Genomic DNA, 18232 nt, shown 5'->3' with positions numbered 1-18232 from the left:
TCATCGATGGATGAAGGCATGAGTTTGTAATCAATAATTTCCTTCTACTTACTTGATGCAAATTAACGGTCAGTAACTTAACAACTTGCTACCATATCTCGGTCTAGCCAACTTTACCCATTTCCTAACCAAACTCCTCTCCATCTATAAACTTGCGTCAGAATATATGGCAACTTGATATGTATAATATGTTAACCAGAGCTTCATTCGACACCAGATTGGAATCTAATTGATTCAATTGCTACACCTAGCAGGATTTCGTACCTAGAGTTAATCTTATATATGTATATATGAAAAATATCAAACCACTCAAGACAATTTGTGAGTCATCGATAACTACAACTGTCATCTTACCATGGATTTGTGCCTTTATTCATTATGATTAGTTTCGTTACTCCAACCTGTACAAATAGTTGGTTCCACTACGCAAAAGCTTTTCATACAAAATTCGTAATCCACGGATATTTCCTGTTTCTAGTTGTCGTTTCTCTTAGACGTAGAGTTGCAGAAGCCGAAGTGTCGCTCTTTATGTTCATATTTTTATTGGCAGTCGATTACCTAACATCATACGATGTCAAATAGACCTTCGGCATCTGAGTCAAGACTTATTTAATGAACGCTTTCTCAGTGTTAACAAAGCCCTCCGAATAATAATTAGGTCTATACGCTCAGACACTTCTTTTGTTATCATTCTATCTAACTTGTTACCTAAATGTTTTATTTAACCTAAAGTTTTTCATCTTAATGGATCCTATGAACATAAATCTTCTACTTGAAAAAAAGCAACCTTCAAGTACCAGATATTTTAAAAATGTTTTAATAACTTATCCTCATCAAATAAATTGGGGATTATTCTTCATTTATTATGATATTTTACTCTACTCACAAATCAAGTAAATGAATAAATTACCATTTAATTGCCTATCTTACTTACAATTAATTTGTATTATGCCTTGTCACTATTTGTCTTTTTCATTCATACTTTTTGTTAATTTTAGGACTTAGTCAATCGTCTTTATCAAATTGGTGTACAGTTTCTTTGTCCACAGTCTACTATTAATGTATCACATCGTTTAATACCTCATTGTTTGCGATTAACGTGTTGGTGTGCAATATCGAATCTCATTATATCTTTACTATTCAATATCACCTCATCATTTGATTCTGGTGATGATGATGAATTAAGATTAGTGCGAGAGTTTTCTGTCTGGATTTTTGTAAATGGACACGTCAGTCTACTGGCTAGTGATTTAACTCGGTAAGTTGTTATGGTCATCTTCAAGAAATATTTACATAGTGTTCAATAAATCATGTTTCAATTTAATTCTTTCATATTTCTTAGATAGTAGTCTTAAACAACGTCAATAAATTTTCAAATAATTTAAATATCTTGGACGTTTTTGTATTCCTTTTCTTACAAGTACGGTGTTAATAAATTCAGTTTTACATGAAAGAAGTCTTTATACCATGATAATGTGTTTCTTCCCAAAATTATCAACTATATGTATCAGATGAGAAATTAGTTGTTTTCTGCTCATGTTATGTGATTGTAGCTAGTGATCCATTGTGTTGACTTATTTTTCCAGATTCTCTATGTCTAGAATCTTACTATAGATTTTCTTACAACTTTTCCCATTTATAAACTTGGATAATAAAAAATCAACTATCATAGCAGAATAACATGAATTCATTTATTAGATTATGTAATATAGACTAGTCAATTAAAGCTCAGAGATGGTGAAGATTTGTACCTCAGGTGGATTTATGTATTCTGAACTGGATGGTTTGGTCGTGAAGCTTTCATTGTTTTCCTGAACAACATTATCAGCACCAACTTCAGGCAGGTTTTAGTTTGTAAGCAACTGCGAAGAATCCACGAGATAAATGAATTCGTATTATTCTGCTACGATATTTGTTCTTTCTTTATTCAAACTTATAAAGTTTCTATTATTTATTTATATTTGCCGTGTTTCAAGAAATATTTGAGCATTTATATTAGTCTTTCATAACTGCTATCACATGTTTGTAATTTTATCAATCTTCGTAAAGTTAAACAAAAGACTTAGTTGAGATATTATTCATAGCTTTTCTCGCGAAAACTTATTGAAGTAATTTTTAAGGGAAGCTTAATAGAGTATTGATCTAAATATTTTTGTAGTAAACTTATCGGAATGAAACTATGCGAATATTGTCATATAACTCGAGAGCCAAGACTAGGTTTGTGTACTAGGCTAAAGAGCATAATTATTGTTTGAAGATTTGAGAATCGAACTGATCTCTTTGAGACAGAAGCGTGCAATACAATATTTTCTAACGGTGTACGCGAACTAATCAACTGTGAATCTATGTAAAGTGTTAGATATTTCATATATAGAGAGAAGTAGTCAAGGGGTTCAACTTTCAACCACTATGTCACGGATAAGACGCGTTCTCCGCCTACTTTGATTTGAGTAACCGAGTAGTATTACTAGTTCATACACTTAGAGTGTGATCATAGCCAAGTATACAAATCTCCACATTATTGGATACAATCGTTTTATTTCAAATGCTTCAAGCATGCTCCAATGTGTCGAATACAACCACTATTTCAAGTGAGTTTGTTGAAATACGTTACTGTAAACGCCCATAATTTGATGTACATTCGATGGGTGAATATATTTTGAATGAATATATATATATATATATATATATATATATATATATCATACTGTATACAAATTATATTACTATCATCTATACGAAAAAATTCAATATTGAATTATTTATTCAATAAGAACCTATTTACTCTGATTTCACTTGTAGTATTGAACACCTTGATGAACTTCTTGATTCGTTTCATTATCTATTTGTTAAAATTCGTTCATTCTCCTTGTTTCAACAAAATCCAAAGGTACATCGTTTTTTGTTTATAGATTTATGTGTGTTGAGGTTTATGTTATTTTTAGGACATATACACTTTATATTCCTTCATTTCTTTGAATTGAATGGTAACACTCGGAGGAAACGAATTTATATTTTACTTACTGTATATTATGTAAGTATTTCATATTGCATTCATGGAGCGAAATCTTGAAAATAAGTTGATTAATAGAATCACCATGTATGTGCATTAATCAGTTATTATACAATGCTATGTTACTTAGTTCACATATTTGATTGGATTTTAACTATACTGTTACTGAGCCAGTTATTTTGGTACTATATATTTCATGATGCGTTTTTTGATGAAGTGATCTAACTCCAGTGCTAATTTTTGTGACGATTTAGTTTCAAATTGTTAATAAAGCATTGATTTTTTCAGAATGGTAAATGTTAATAAATACGGAACCTAGACAGTAGAACTTTCTACTATTCACTTCAAGCTGCGTAAAATGCATCGTGAATATGATCCTATTAATAATGACAAAAACTATTTCTACTTTGGTTTCGTCACAGTTTGATGTTTGTTGGAGTAACATTGAAGTTCAGGGACTACTGGACACTTATTTTGTCTTAGTATGGAACTTTTCTGTAATATTCATCCAGAACGTCACCATGGATCGAACTCAGTATCTCCAACTCTCGAGGCTAGGATTCAACCTTTATATTCCAACCGAGGTCAATCAATCACGAGTATCACCTACAAATTGAACTAATCTCCACATAACTAATTCACCATCGTATGCTTATTAGTGATTTGGTTAGGCATGAGTTAATGAAGTTCTATTTGGAATCCATAAGATTTGTTAAAAATTAAAATGAACTATATTCTATCTTAGTTAATTAAGTATTATAATAATTTATCTTTTATTTTCAGGTTTAATCTTGTTATGTATAAATTTATCTCATATTTCTATCCCATTTAGTTACTCGTTAGTATACATCATTCAACTGTGTATACGCTTAGAAATTTAGCTAAAAATCTCTTACAGTCAAACAAACATTTTCAGTCTAATTATCCTGATGGATTGAAACGATCACTTTTAAAAAAGGTATCATCACTGTTTACTTCATGTTCTATACTTAACAATGATATGTTTACAAAATTTGTTTATCATGAAATCATTTGCAGATGATAGTTTACAAGTTTATTGAAAGATTATAATAGTTTTACATTCATAAAAGTGATATATATTATTTGAGTTCTGTAGGTCTATTTGTTCAATGAATCATTCGAAATGATATAAAATAACTTTGGAAATTTTGGAAGCAATATTTCATATTTGTGACTAAAGATACAGAAACAAAATCCAAAATAATTTAGTACTTATGAGTTACGTAGAAAATTCATTGTATTTCAACAGATAAATTGTTTAAAAACAGAAGAAACTTATTAAAAGAAGAAATATTTCTGTTCAGTTGGTTTTGCATCTTGGCTTAACATAAAGATCGATACATATTTTATAACCAATTATAAAATTTTAGACATTAGTCTAGCCTATATTTCCATTTAACACTATTCCATTGACCAGGGAAATTTACAAAACATTTGTAATTCCTCTTTTCACCTTATATTTTATGTTTATGTAAACTTCGACCTTCGTTTAAAAACCTTCGATGTGTCATCAAATCACACATTGAATCAACGGAAATACTTATTACATGACTGAGGCCAGTGCTCTTGATAAAGTGCTCGATGATTTAAATATCATATGTCGGAAAAAATTTATCAACTTTATCCACGATCTTTAAACCGAGGTTTGCAAGAAATTTCATAAATCGCTATCGAAAACTCTGGTAAAAGAACAACTATATTTATTATTTATTTATTTATTTGAACACATATATATTGGTACAGGAGTGCACCAAATATATATGCGCCACACAAAACAATGAGAATTTAAGAAGAAAAAAAATGAGGAACGTAAAAAAAAATTTTTTCTAAAAAACAATAATGGAGAGATTGGTGTAAGGGAGTGTAGTAATAATCATAGTCATAATGGTGGAACGGAAAGGTACAATCAGAGCAAATCTTTCAGGTAAGGAAGTAACAACCACTTTTATGAAGAAAGTAAAAGAAGGTTACAGCAGGATCGCCACTGGCTTCTATTCTGAGTCATATCTGATAACGTCTCTAGCCACTGTGTAGCACCATCTCTCAGACCCCAACCAGGGAGTCGTGAAGGACCGACACAAGCCAGTCCTTTGCAGCTTTCTTTCATACCACGACACCATGTCATATACTGACCACCTCTCCGCTTTCTCCAACCAGTCCCAGAGTCGGCAAATAATGCACGACGTGGAATTCTCTGGGACGACATTCGTAACACATGTCCAAGCCACCGAAGTCGGTGTTTCAACATGGTGACATCGATTGCATTATCGTCTATGTGCCCGAACACACGATGCCGAACCTCTGCATTACTGACATGGTGTTGCCACTGGATGTCAGCAATCCTTCGGAGACAACGATGATCGAACACAGAAAGTCGTTTAACGTCCTCAACTCGGAGAGGCCAGGTTTCACAAGCATAGAGCAAAACTGCTCTCACCGACGCGTTGTAAATCCGACGTTTTACAGCCAGACTAACATCACGAAGGCGCCAAAGATGGCCCAGATTGGCATAAGCCGTTCTGGCTTTCACTATACGTGGATTGATCTCATCACTCACACCCCCACCAGCACTTATGCAACTACCCAGATACACGAACTTCTCGACTACTTCTATCTGCTCACCATCCAGGGTGAGTACAGGGTTAGAATCCTGCCAGTCTTGTAGAAGTACTTTGCACTTCGAAGGTGCAAAGCACATACCATACCTACGGACACTGATTGCCAACTGATTAAGCGCGAATTGCATGCCTTGGGGATTATCGCACTGTAAGACAATATCGTCCGCATACTCAAGGTCGAGAAGTCTTTCTCCAAGCAACAGATCCACACCACCATTTGCGGATAAATCTTTCGCCTTTTACAACTATATTTAGGGTTCTCTGAAACTACTTCGTAGTTTATTTATAGCTTAACGAATATGAAGCCTAATAAAATAGAAACAGAAGTTTTACCACTGCGACTCAAGTTTCAAATGCCGAAAACAAATACTAATAGGATTGATGCAGAAGCTCAATTCAGTAATTTATTTGACCAGTTACAAGATTTGCATTCAATAAATGAGGAAAAGAAGGGCTGGTTTAAATCAACTTTAGTTGATATTTCCAACCAATACTGCATTTCATCGACATCAAAGTCGGATATTATATCCAAAGAACATCTGTCAGATTTAAAAAATACTAGACAAAATGATCTTACGAACAGATTAGTGTTCGGATGTCGTCCTAATGAAAACAGCTGATTATATCACTAAGATGAAGTCAATCCTAGACGACTTACGCAAATTCAAAGTAAACAAATCCAAAAAGGATTTAACTGACTCAACAGAAAAACGGAAAATGATTACTAATTCTACTTGCAATGATCTAAGGCCTCGCCGCTCACGCCTACCTGATATGCATGGTCTATCAAAGGAGTCCTCCTTAGACGTATCCTGTGAATGATCAATTCACCGTATCACAAAGTTGCACGCTGCCTAGTAGATAAGCTAGAACCAGTCCGACAGAGATAAGCGACATATACGTTAAGAAATTCATTCCAATTTGGTGATAGACTAAATCGTTCTTCAGCCTACTTATGTTTACCAATAACTTCATAAATATATTCATCTGGTCCCTTCATTTTGGACTTATCACTTTAATTATTCCTGTAACGTCAGCTATACCAATCATTTGATGTGGATTATATTCAGGTGAGATAAAGAGCATTCTTGCGCGGAATTTAATAAAACGAAGCATTTGTTTATGAGTAGTGAAACAGTGAAATATGTTGCATGTTTCACCAAAAATGTGTGACTTATAATTGATTAGTCACTGTGTAGTGACAACGTCATGCTTGTCAGGCCCTTCTTAGTGGAAATCAAATTCTATCGGTTTTGTTATAATATGGTCACTAATCTAGGTGATTCGACATCCCTTGCACTATGTTGAGATGTAAGGTAGTGATTGGAGGTAGTCAGTAAGAAACCCTGTTGAGTCTCCCAGACTAGTGGCCACATCGCAACTTAGTTGACAGAATTCGATCTGACATACATGACATTGATCGCCACCCAGTAATCAGTCAATTGTAAATACATATCAGTCATGCAATAGGTCAGTCGCTGATCCGGATAACTCGGTGGTAGCGTCTCTAACTGTGAAGCTTTATGACTTAAGATCAAATCCTCTGTAGAGAATTAGTCTTCTCAAGAGTACAGTTACACCTTGCCGACGAGTGTCGAATAGCGCGAAACTTAAGTCCAGGGTTTCCTGTTGGCAACCTCCAACCAATATCTGATGTCTCAAAAAGCGTGACTAATAAAAAATGCATCGAATTGCAGTAATTTAATGATGATAGTCAATAAAAAAGCACTAATAATCTAAATGTATTCAAATAATATTTTTATTTCTCATTTAGGTGGCATCGATTTTAAACTTACTTGTCGGCGAAAATAAGTCTTCCATTTTCAATGAAGCAGTACTTCAGTTGTGCGATTTTCCTGATATTGAGAAATGTAACTGCATCGATTCCTCATCCACTGGTACATCATACGTTTCATTTTTTGAAGAGTATCAAAAATCTCTTAGCTGCCTATCAACACGTAATAGAAAAAATATTCAACAGGTTTGTTCTCTCTCACTATATATATATAATTCGTTTTTTCTCGCTTCTTGTTATAATGAACAATTTAATTACATCACTATGTTTTTTGACGGTTTCCACATTGTTCTTTTTGTGAACTTGTCAGATTAGTCTACATGTATCTTCATCTTTTCAATGTTGCCACTGTGGCGAGCCCAAAAAGCATATCAGTTTGAACACAGTAGTGTTACTTTTCGTTCTCTAGTCCTATATGATACTTCACCCACAAATATAGACCACCGGAAAAGTAGTTTGTTAGTTTTTCTGTCAGATTCTTCATCATGCTTTTTTAAACTTTAAAATACAACTATGTTTGGCCACAGTATACCTATTTTGTGCCAAGTTGTTTTATATTATAGAAGCCTACAAAATTAAATAAAATCTTTATATTTTCCGAGTTGGAATAGGGCTAGTAACTTTATGATTAGAAATTAATGTTTCAACTAACAAATTAATCATTTTATTGCTCAGAAGTTTCTTTAATATAAAGTTCAGTTATTGTAATGAATTCTACCACCTTTATTGTTTTTTGTAAGTAAAATTTATGGTTGATTTCATCTAGTTCTCTCACTCACGATCCAATTCAAAGTCGATTCTAGAACCTGGATGGTTCTTAAGAAACATTACATCCTTAGACTGTTGATTTAAGATTAATTGATCTATATTTTTAAATTCAGTCAATTCTGGATGTATTTAATTCCTCGTTCTTTGAAAGACCTGATATTACTTGGTTTAATCTTATGTGTAGTCTTTAGTGGTCCACCTCTACTGTTCAACCCTCAATTAAAATGGAAACAACTGTCCAGTCCCGTGTGGTTTCCAGTAGTTCTCCAACCAACATCCTTCTTTTAGAAAATCATTTTGAAAGCATGCGAAAATCTCTACAAAACCATTTTATTTACATTTTTATTTGTTTTTTTCAGTTCTTACAAATAGTTTCGAATGATTTGGAATTATTTCATATCGTTCATTCATCCCAATTATTAGTTTATCCTATTAAAATGTTTGAAGAGTTATCTTTTAATATGTCAACTATATTTAATGTTATACAAGGAAATAAATCAACATTCAAATTTGATATGCTATTTCAACAAGTAAAATCTATACTAATGGAAGAATCTACAGAAAATAAGCAAAGTCATGTTAGTTCGACGGTTACAAATATGAATAATGTAGGAAATGGTGGAGATATGACAGAAATAGGTGAGTGATCAAGCTTTTAAGTATATATGTACAGCTCTACTTATCCTATTTTCTTGCATGACGATATATTTACCTGATATAGTAATATTCCTTATATATATTTGATGATGATCTGCGACTAGTTTGGAATTTCCATTCTTGATACATACATTTTGTCATAAATTTTCTCAAAATAAAACTGATCGTGCACAGACTTTCCATTTCCATGACAGGTGAGTCTCTTATACCCAAATGTCTTCCTCATATTAAACATGTAAGTTACTGGGTTTTATTTCTTTAGTTTGTACTGGTAAATATGTAAACTTGATCTCCTGTCGTATTTTTGTGCTATTTCAGATTTTTCAAATTTGACCAAGTTAACGAATAACTTGGAAACCATTCTCAACCCTTCAAAACCTGACAAATGGTTCCAGAGATTACCGACTCTTTTGGATTCTAAGATTGAAGGATCTACTCTACACTGTTTCAGTCTTTTAAAACAAGTCACGAATTCTTTCACTCTCTCAAATTTCAATCTTATAGATCCCGCAAGTAGAGGTTTTAACTATGGAGTTCCTGAGAGTGATGATTTTCTGGATCCTATGTTTTATGTGAAACAACAGATTTTATCAACTATTGTCTGTGCAATTTGTATTCCGAAGTATGTTATCTTATTTCTATGGATTTACTTATCCAGGGATGTATATGCTTTTCATGATATAATAGCCACCGAAAGGAATGAAGTAGTAGTTACTTTAGCTCTTAGTGATCTTCCAAATATCTGTACTAATAAACAGTGACAATGTTTATGATCTTTATTCATTTTTACAAATCAGTGTAAGTGTTATATACGACAACATTGTAACCGACCACTTAGTGTTCTATATGTTATGTATGCTTCAGGAACTTATGTACTTCACTTCAATCGCTGGTGGAATTATGGTTGCATAACGATACGGGAATTCTAAACCGAAACAAAATCAACTATCTAGTATTTTCTGACTTTCCATAATTTTTCAGCTGTTTTCAGCCTCTAATAAAGGCCAGCTTCTAGGTACTTTTCATACTAACTCAGTTAAATTAATAAATCTGGTACGAAGTACAAAGCAATATTTGTTCCAATAAGGTGGAAATCACTTATTGCTATTAATCATTAGTTTCCTCTTTTTCTTCAAGAGATTTGGTCATTCGACATTTATTTGTTATGAGAAAATCGAGAAAATATAGTGCAAATAGTACGTGAAACTATTAAATGTTACAAAATGATGAATTTCATCCGCATATTGTTTGAAATTTGCAGCTAGATAAACAATATCTCTGTGGATTATCGAATGTTGCCCTCTCCTCGTTGGTTTTTAGAACGTAGGTATATTTACTAGTACTCGACTTTCCAAATCTTTCTTTAACTTGCGGATAGTGCTTAGCTTCAATACTCTTCATCAGTCAAAGCCTACGACAGACTATCATTTAAAGATGTACCTGTCAACTTTCCCCATTTTTATTTTCTTTTATTAAAAATATACTCCTAAATATAACCCTTTCTTCCTGTAATCTTTAGTATTAGTCACCTAATCAGAGACTCACTTGTAAAATTAGGTTGATCATTTTGCATAGTTCTGGCTAGTGAAACAGCTGATAAAGTTCAGAATCTTCCACACTCCTTCAGAAATTTTTGCGATGTCGTTATTTCCCTTTAAAATCGAAATTTAGGTTGAAGACTCAGTTTATAACTGTGGGCGTTGATATTATCGAGTGTGATAATCACTTTATTGTCTTGGAAGTTTTATTTTATTTAACTAGTGCCCTACAAAATGTTTAGGACGGACATAACTAACCTCTTCATCGGCTCAAAATTATCGAGTAAATTATTTTCATAGTTCGCTAACGCTTCACATTTCTATTTCCAAACACTAATTTTAAGTAATGTAATACCACTGTACATAGATTTGATTTCTTTTATCGTATTTTCTTTTGTTACTACCAGTTCATTAATTACTTTGAGTGCATCAGAAGTATTACATGGATTGTTTGATCAGTGTTCTTCTTTGGTCATTTCGTTACTGACACACTCCAGTGAAAATCAGTTACCAACATATCTACATACTATTCTAGCTCCTTATATCCAAGGAACTGATATTTCTAGTCGATCTACATCAACTCGAAATAAAAATTCCGTATCACTTATTCAAAAACTGGATCTTAAAGAGAGGGTTAGTTTTTTCGTGGTAAATCTTTCATGAATTTACCTATCTTTTTATTAAGATTACAAGTTGTGTTGGAACATCTTTGTCTGATTGAATTACTTGTATTAGATTAGTAGAATATACAAGGACATCGAAGCTTTTTTGTTAGTTTTATGTAATTTAGTCATATTTGTGTGCCATTCTCAAGCAAAACTAAATATTTATGTTCTGTTAGTCACTAAAAAATATCAATAATTTTTACCATCCTGAATAAAAAGGGATATCATTTCAAGTTAATGATAACAGTTGTTTTTATCTCCAGATTCAATTACATCATTAGGTTTGAAACTCATTATTTAAACAAATAACTCATTATGATCAAATAGACTAGAACTGAGTTACTCAAATATGCAGATCTTATAATTTTATTGATTCGATAGTATTTAAGCCTATTAACTTTTACCATTTAATTACATAATAGTTTGTAGTTGTAAATTTTAATGATATATTGTTTCATGAGCATATCAACTTAGCATTTATTCAGAAACCTCGCCTATTTAGTGATCATAGAGTTTCTCAGCTTAATTATATACTCCTTACCATTGGACATTAGAATCAAGACAAATAATAATCAATTATCATTTTCATATTACTGGGGTCCTAAACTAAATCCTTTATTATTATACTATCTGAGTAAAGATTGGTTGGTTCACGTATTGTAATGTACAAATTAATTCAGCCTTAATGAGTTCATTTTCATAGTGATATAAAGTTCTTCAGTTTTATTCGTCCACTTAATAAAACTTTATAGCCCATCACTTTTTCTGTTATGTATCTTTCAGTATTTATGTTGTTCAATTTTGTTTTTAGAAATCACATCCCACCAAATGTTGATTTTCAATTTTATCAAGTTGTGATGATGCTAACTGTTTTATATATTAATGTTACTCTTTAAATAGGCCCGAATTTTGGAAAAATTACCAGTGTTAACCAATAAAATCCGATTGTTTTTGGAAAATAGCTTGACAATATGTTGTAGTGCCACAAATTTTCAATCATGGTTGATGGATTTTGTCATATGGTTCCTAGAATCAGGCTTAATTCAAGATGATTTTCTTATATGCATTAAACCGTTTTTACATTTTTCCGTAAGTGGGTTCTTTGTTTGATTTTTCTAGCTTTGAGATAAAAAATTGTTTATTTTCTTCACATGTTCTCATTGAAATCATGGTGACATTAAAAAATTCGAAAACAATATACATTTTATTTTTTAAAATATCGCCTCCAGCACGGGGGTGCCATGCATTATATTTTGGTGATTTTGGGTGACAATAATCCTATTTATAAAGATGTTTTTTAAGAAATATGATACCAATGATAATGAGAAAGACTAAATATTAAGAATGTGGGTCGGAAAAACAGTGAAATGGTATGCATGAAAAAATACTGGAACTAAAGGTCTATGTTTAGATAGAGTGAATGAATGTAGGGGATTGTTACCAATGTCACTCAACATCCCTAATTAGATAATCTGTATCGATAACATCGAGTTATATTAACAGTTAAGGAATTCATGGGCTGATACCACATTATGTTTTGACTCTCTACAACACTCTTCCAACCTATTGTTACTCCACATAACAACCGCAAATCGGGAGTATATAGCATATGTGCTAATCAGTTCAGATGATAGAATCTCGCTAATTTTTCATCTTTACTTGGTACCATGCATCTTATTCGAAAATTGCCTATTCGTTCGTTCCACAATATCCGAGATGTGGTTTGAGGACACCTATGATCAAGAAGCTTCAATCTATCCATGTTTTCTACTTTCATAGATCATGTCTAGAGCGATGAAGAGCTTGTTTTATTGCTTAGTATATTTGCTTTTTGTTTTGTAGACGGATATCCGCCCTGCACAACAAGTGACATAAGCTGGCAAACACCAACCGAGATTCCTGAATCTGTGCCGAGATTTCAATAGACACCAACTCTCCAAAGCTGTAGATTTCTTAGATACATATGGTTATCAACGCGCTCAGCTACTTCACTCCCCATCACTAACTTAGGAGTTGATGCAAACCATCCTTGAAGCAACATTTGGGATTTTCAGGGATAGTAACGCATCCCAAACATAAGCTGGTATTGTTACTTAAGGTGATGAAGAAACTGCGTTTTATCAGCATCTCCACCAACTAGGACTACATCATTTGTGTATTCTAAACCGATAGGCGAACCCTCTGGTAGGGAACTGATCCCTGAAAATTTAGTTGGAGAAAACTTTATATCTAGGAGAACATGTTTATCGAAAGTAGATAAAAATGAAGGCAATGGGCAACTTTGGGAAACACCATTTGAGGTTGGCAATTCTGATGGAACTTTGCCACAAGCTTTGATTTGACCATTTGCATTGGAGTAGAGAGTCTTCGTGAAGTTTATGCACTTTTTTTATCCACCTTTCGATGACTAATATTGCCACAGAACCTTCCATTCAGTATGATCGAATGCTGCCTTGAGATCAAGAAATACTGCTGTAATCGGATGTCGACAATTATATCTGTTTTCTACAGCCGGATAAAGGTCGAGTATCAATCAGTCTATGTCCAGGTCTAAAGCCAACCTGGTTTTCCCGAACACCAGACAAACGTCGGATGATTATTAAGTCTAATACTTTCGACAATATATTAGCTAACTGATTCCTCTGTGGTTACCACAAGAGAATTTTAACCCTTTCCTACAGATCAAATCTAGGTGCAGTTCCAAAATTCTTAGTATCTCGGGTAACTTTACTTATAACTAAATAATAAGTAAACCTCTAGAGTTAACCGATCACATTCTGTTTTTCTTCCCTTCGTGGAGATAGGTATGGTCCTCCCAATTTCACTAAGATTTGGGGGGCTTGTGTAGACTCTTTATTCATGTTATTTGGAGATAGTGGGTAATTGGAAGTAGTTAGAAATCATTTGAACTGCTCATTACAGTGTTTTACCCATCAGTCTAATTTTCCAAAATGAGAGTAAATATTACTATTAACAGCCAATTATTTAACACCTGTTTTCTTGTTAATTTGGAACAGCTGTCTAGTGTAACCTATCTCTAATGCCTTTTGATTGCTGTGTAACATCTTGATACATATAAATGGATCAACCTAACTAAATATGTCAAATTATTTCACTTGATATTGTTTTACTTGAATCTTCCCAATGATGTTTTTGGACTGAAACTGATCAGTCTCTTATTGGCATATGTACATACTGTGCGTATGCCTCGATATTGCCTTAATTTACAAGCATTATAAGCAAAGATGGATAGTGGCTAGCAGTGGAATCCAGGACGCGCGTTTCGTCCTGTTTGGGACTCGTCAGCTGGGTGTACCTGCATCTCAGAGTTGATGTTCACTCTGGGACTCGAAGAGACTGATCAGTTTCAGTCCAAAAACATCAATGGGAAGATTCAAGTAAAACAATATCAAGTGAATTAAACTTCAACCCATTGCACAAGCAAGTGGCTATCAGGACTCAGTAGCTAAGTGGATAACGCGATGGCGTTTGAAGCGAACGGTACTGAGTTCGAGTCCCAGAGCGAACATCAACTCTGAGATGCAGGTACGTCCAGCTGACGAGCCCCAAACAGGACGAAACGCGTGTCCTGGATTCCACTGCTAGCCACTATCCATCTTTGCTTATGTCAAATTATGTCCGTATTACATTTCCGTCGGTTTTAGACATTATTAATCATAAGTAAACCTTGAGTACTCAGTTTATTGACTATTACTATTTTGCTTTCAGTATGAATTAACTAAAAAGCTATGTTCATGGCTAATCGCATATTATCTTATCAGAATCGGATCAAACAACACAGTGGATAAAAGCATGCAACAGTTTAGTTCTGATCTATGTGATGGCATCACAACTTGTTTATCACATGATGTTAATAGTTCGCTTACTGAATTGCCTCGGTTTCAGAAAATATTGCTTGAAACTCTAGTTGCTTTCAATCATTTTATTCAGTGGATTAAGAGATCAGGGTAACTAATATTTCTTTCATTTTATTTTATTTTTATACATAGAGAAACCTTTTACCAAAGATAAATGAATTCAATATTTTCTTTTCTTTTAGCTAAGTGGGACTAATGACGTCCAAACTTTTTTTCACTACAACTTAGTTTACATGTGGTTACTGTTTAGACGTTATAATTGCCTAACGTTTTCATGTAGAGATTTGATCTAGTGATCGAGACACTAAACTTTCGACAATAAGGTTACAGTTTTGAATATAGTCCCATTTGATCACTTCTTGAAAGTTGAGTATTGTCATTAGTCATTCGGTCTGAAAGGTGACTCGAAGCTAGTATACATGAACTTGTATTTAGTCACTGGGTAGTTGTGTAACTCTAATCTTTTAATGAGACATGCAGTTTTTGTAGATCGAAAAAATCTATTCTAGTGATCCAGCCATTACCTCGTGTTTCATTTCACTAGAAATACGTTTATAAGCACTGCATGCTTACAAAATATCGAGTGACAAATTTAGAACTAACTCAAAACATGATTGATTCAGAAATACTAAGTTGTAGTCATCCCAAAGTTTGTATATAGAATACCGACTACAGATAATTGAAAAACGATTGCTGTATACTTAGTGTAATATGGATATTGCTAAATGGTTTAATTTACACCACAAACTGACTTTATTTAAAGACTAAACAAAACCAAAAACAACAAATAGTTGTTTCGTCTTAGGATAGACTCCTTGTCAGTTCTCATCCATTATTCCACCGAGTACGGGACCAGGAACTTTGGGCCTCTCAATGACTCAGAGGTTTAAAGTTTAAGTGCTTGCAGTGGATCCATACTACTTGGTAGTCCCATACTATGGCGAAATAGCTACCCAATGCTTCCCAATTTTTGGCAGTTGTCTGACCAAGTAAACTATAAAATTCTTGTATACATACATTTCTTTACTGTAATTATCACAGATATAACATTGTTTTTCGTTTGTGTTGTTTCGGGTTTTGTTCAATAATTTTTTGCCAATTAATTATCTAGAGAAAATATAACTTTAAATCCTTCAATAACTATCAATTGGTTGTGTGCTGCTGATCGAGCTACTATCCTTAAGAGACCTCAAGAAGCTCGTTTATTTCTGGAATTAGCCTGGTTATCAGAGTAAGTTAGTTTTAATTAACATATTTATTTGGTGAGACCATAACTTATGGAGGATCTTTAAACGATGATGAAATGAACTTGGGAAAATTCAACCACTTGTAGGATCAAAAAGGGTTTATGAATTCGTATGAGGAAATAGGATTAAGATTTAGAGATATAAGTTAGGTTTATCAATTAGGGTTTTTTTCACAAACTAATAATTATAATGAAATACTATTTAACCATATAGATTATTGAATTTCGCCCCAAAATTCAAGACCTACTATCGGAAATCTCATTGGTTTATTTATAAATTATAATCTTGTCTTTAAAATTTAATTAAGTATGCTGATTAATCCTATAAACTGTAATCACTTTGTCCTTATCAAACTCGGTTGGTGTATATACCACTACATTTGGCAGCGTGTTGTCATATGTTTCTAGCCTAAAGAATTCTCACATTTTATTGAAGTAATCTGTGATAAAAATTCACTGACTTCTTCATTGAGTGTAATATTATTTATTCGTTTGTGTTTTCTCCTTATCAATAGCACATCAGCATTTGTTTATGTTTACTAATTCCAAACCTTTGGTATATTGAGACTCAAGTGAAAAGTCCACAAGTTTTGTTTCTTGAGTACTTAAGTTATATGACTATTTTCATTATATCGTTATCTCATAAAGCCTTTATTATTTGTCACCATTCGGAAAAAAGTCGGTCCAATATTCAGTCTTTTAAGCGAACTAATGTATTTGGTTTTCATAAAAATCAAATGGGCAAAACTATTATTCATGGACGACTTGAAGTCGCGACTAAAGTGGCTTTGAGAAACTTCAACCATTTAAAGGTATCCGAATAGGTTTATAAATTAGTGTGGTGAATCAGGATTACAGATTAGAGCTAAGGTTTACATCAAGAATTGACATCGACTGTAATGCCAAAATGCTACTTAACCTTCTGAATAGATGAATTTCGCGCGAAAATCCAAGTACTTCACTCTTACATCTGATTGGTCCATCCACAAATTATAGTCCCGCCGTCAAAAGAAAATAAAATTTTGTTATTATCAATTTATCTATGTATATTGTTTTATAGAGATATATATTTAGCTTTTTTCATAAACTTTTCATCTTTAATCTAGTAATTGTCCAGACGACTGGATTACAACTAATGAAACGACGTATCGTATTTGGGTTAATCTTTGTCGTTTATCGAGAGATTTAATGGGTTTAATTGCATCTCAGACAAGTTTTCTAACCTGGAATAATTCTGAACAATCTTTTAAAGAGAAATCTACACATTTTGACGTTCATCCTCTCTTAGATAAGACAAAGTAAGTAAAAATGTGTGAAAATTTTCAAATTGTCTTTTTTATTTGCCATTTGATGATACAAATGATTTTCTTCCTTTAAATCGATAAATACGATAACCAGTTATTCATTCAATTAGTTTGTGGACTATATTATGTTATAATTCCTTTCCTATCTGAGGCATATTGTTTAGTATTCGCTAATATCATGCGTTAGTATTAGAGTCAATATAACAGCAGGTGATATTCAGAGTATTACAATTATTCCATATTACTCTTATAACGAGTATTCATAGTCATCCAATGTAGATCTAGTAATTTCCATAAATAATAACACTTTTTTTAAATATAGACCTAATTTAAGTGAAAGGTTCACAAATTCCAACCAATCGTTCATTACCACTTTTTTTTCTTTTTTTTATGTCCATCATTTATTCATTTATGTATGCAGATTAGCTGTTCATGAATTATTGGGCAATTGGTCTTATTTACTTAGTTGTTATGATAAATATGATCTAAATGAAGAGCTGGAATCTTCATCAAATAGTGTACATTCTAAGTTGGCTTCATGCTTACAACACTTAGGTGCTAATCGACTATTTGAAAAATTCAGTCGTAATGATTCGATAGACTTAACAGGTAATTATACGTTTTTATATATATATATTCGCAAAGTTTGGTTAGAATTTTAATTTATTATTTATCGGTAAATTATTTATTAAATAATTTGTTGAAATTCCAACTCAATTTGTAAATATC

General features: G+C 32.9%; 1 protein-coding gene across 1 annotated transcript in view; it reads left to right on the top strand.

The window, feature by feature from the left end:
• MS3_00010403 (uncharacterized protein) overlaps positions 1–18232 on the top strand; it is a gene marked incomplete at both ends in the record, with an annotated part of 62102 nt that overhangs the window by 18946 nt on the left and 24924 nt on the right. Inside the window, 12 exons of the mRNA XM_051218770.1 lie at positions 999–1258; positions 2803–2890; positions 3846–3971; positions 7427–7633; positions 8575–8854; positions 9191–9494; positions 10818–11043; positions 11976–12164; positions 14805–15043; positions 16065–16184; positions 17306–17497; positions 17925–18112. Coding sequence (XP_051071641.1) covers positions 999–1258; positions 2803–2890; positions 3846–3971; positions 7427–7633; positions 8575–8854; positions 9191–9494; positions 10818–11043; positions 11976–12164; positions 14805–15043; positions 16065–16184; positions 17306–17497; positions 17925–18112 — 2419 coding nt within the window. The remainder of the gene's footprint in view (positions 1–998; positions 1259–2802; positions 2891–3845; positions 3972–7426; positions 7634–8574; positions 8855–9190; positions 9495–10817; positions 11044–11975; positions 12165–14804; positions 15044–16064; positions 16185–17305; positions 17498–17924; positions 18113–18232) is intronic.

The sequence above is a fragment of the Schistosoma haematobium genome, chromosome ZW, assembly GCF_000699445.3.
Source record: "Schistosoma haematobium chromosome ZW, whole genome shotgun sequence".
Lineage (NCBI taxonomy): Eukaryota > Metazoa > Platyhelminthes > Trematoda > Strigeidida > Schistosomatidae > Schistosoma > Schistosoma haematobium.
This window is presented reverse-complemented; position numbering and strand designations above follow the sequence as displayed.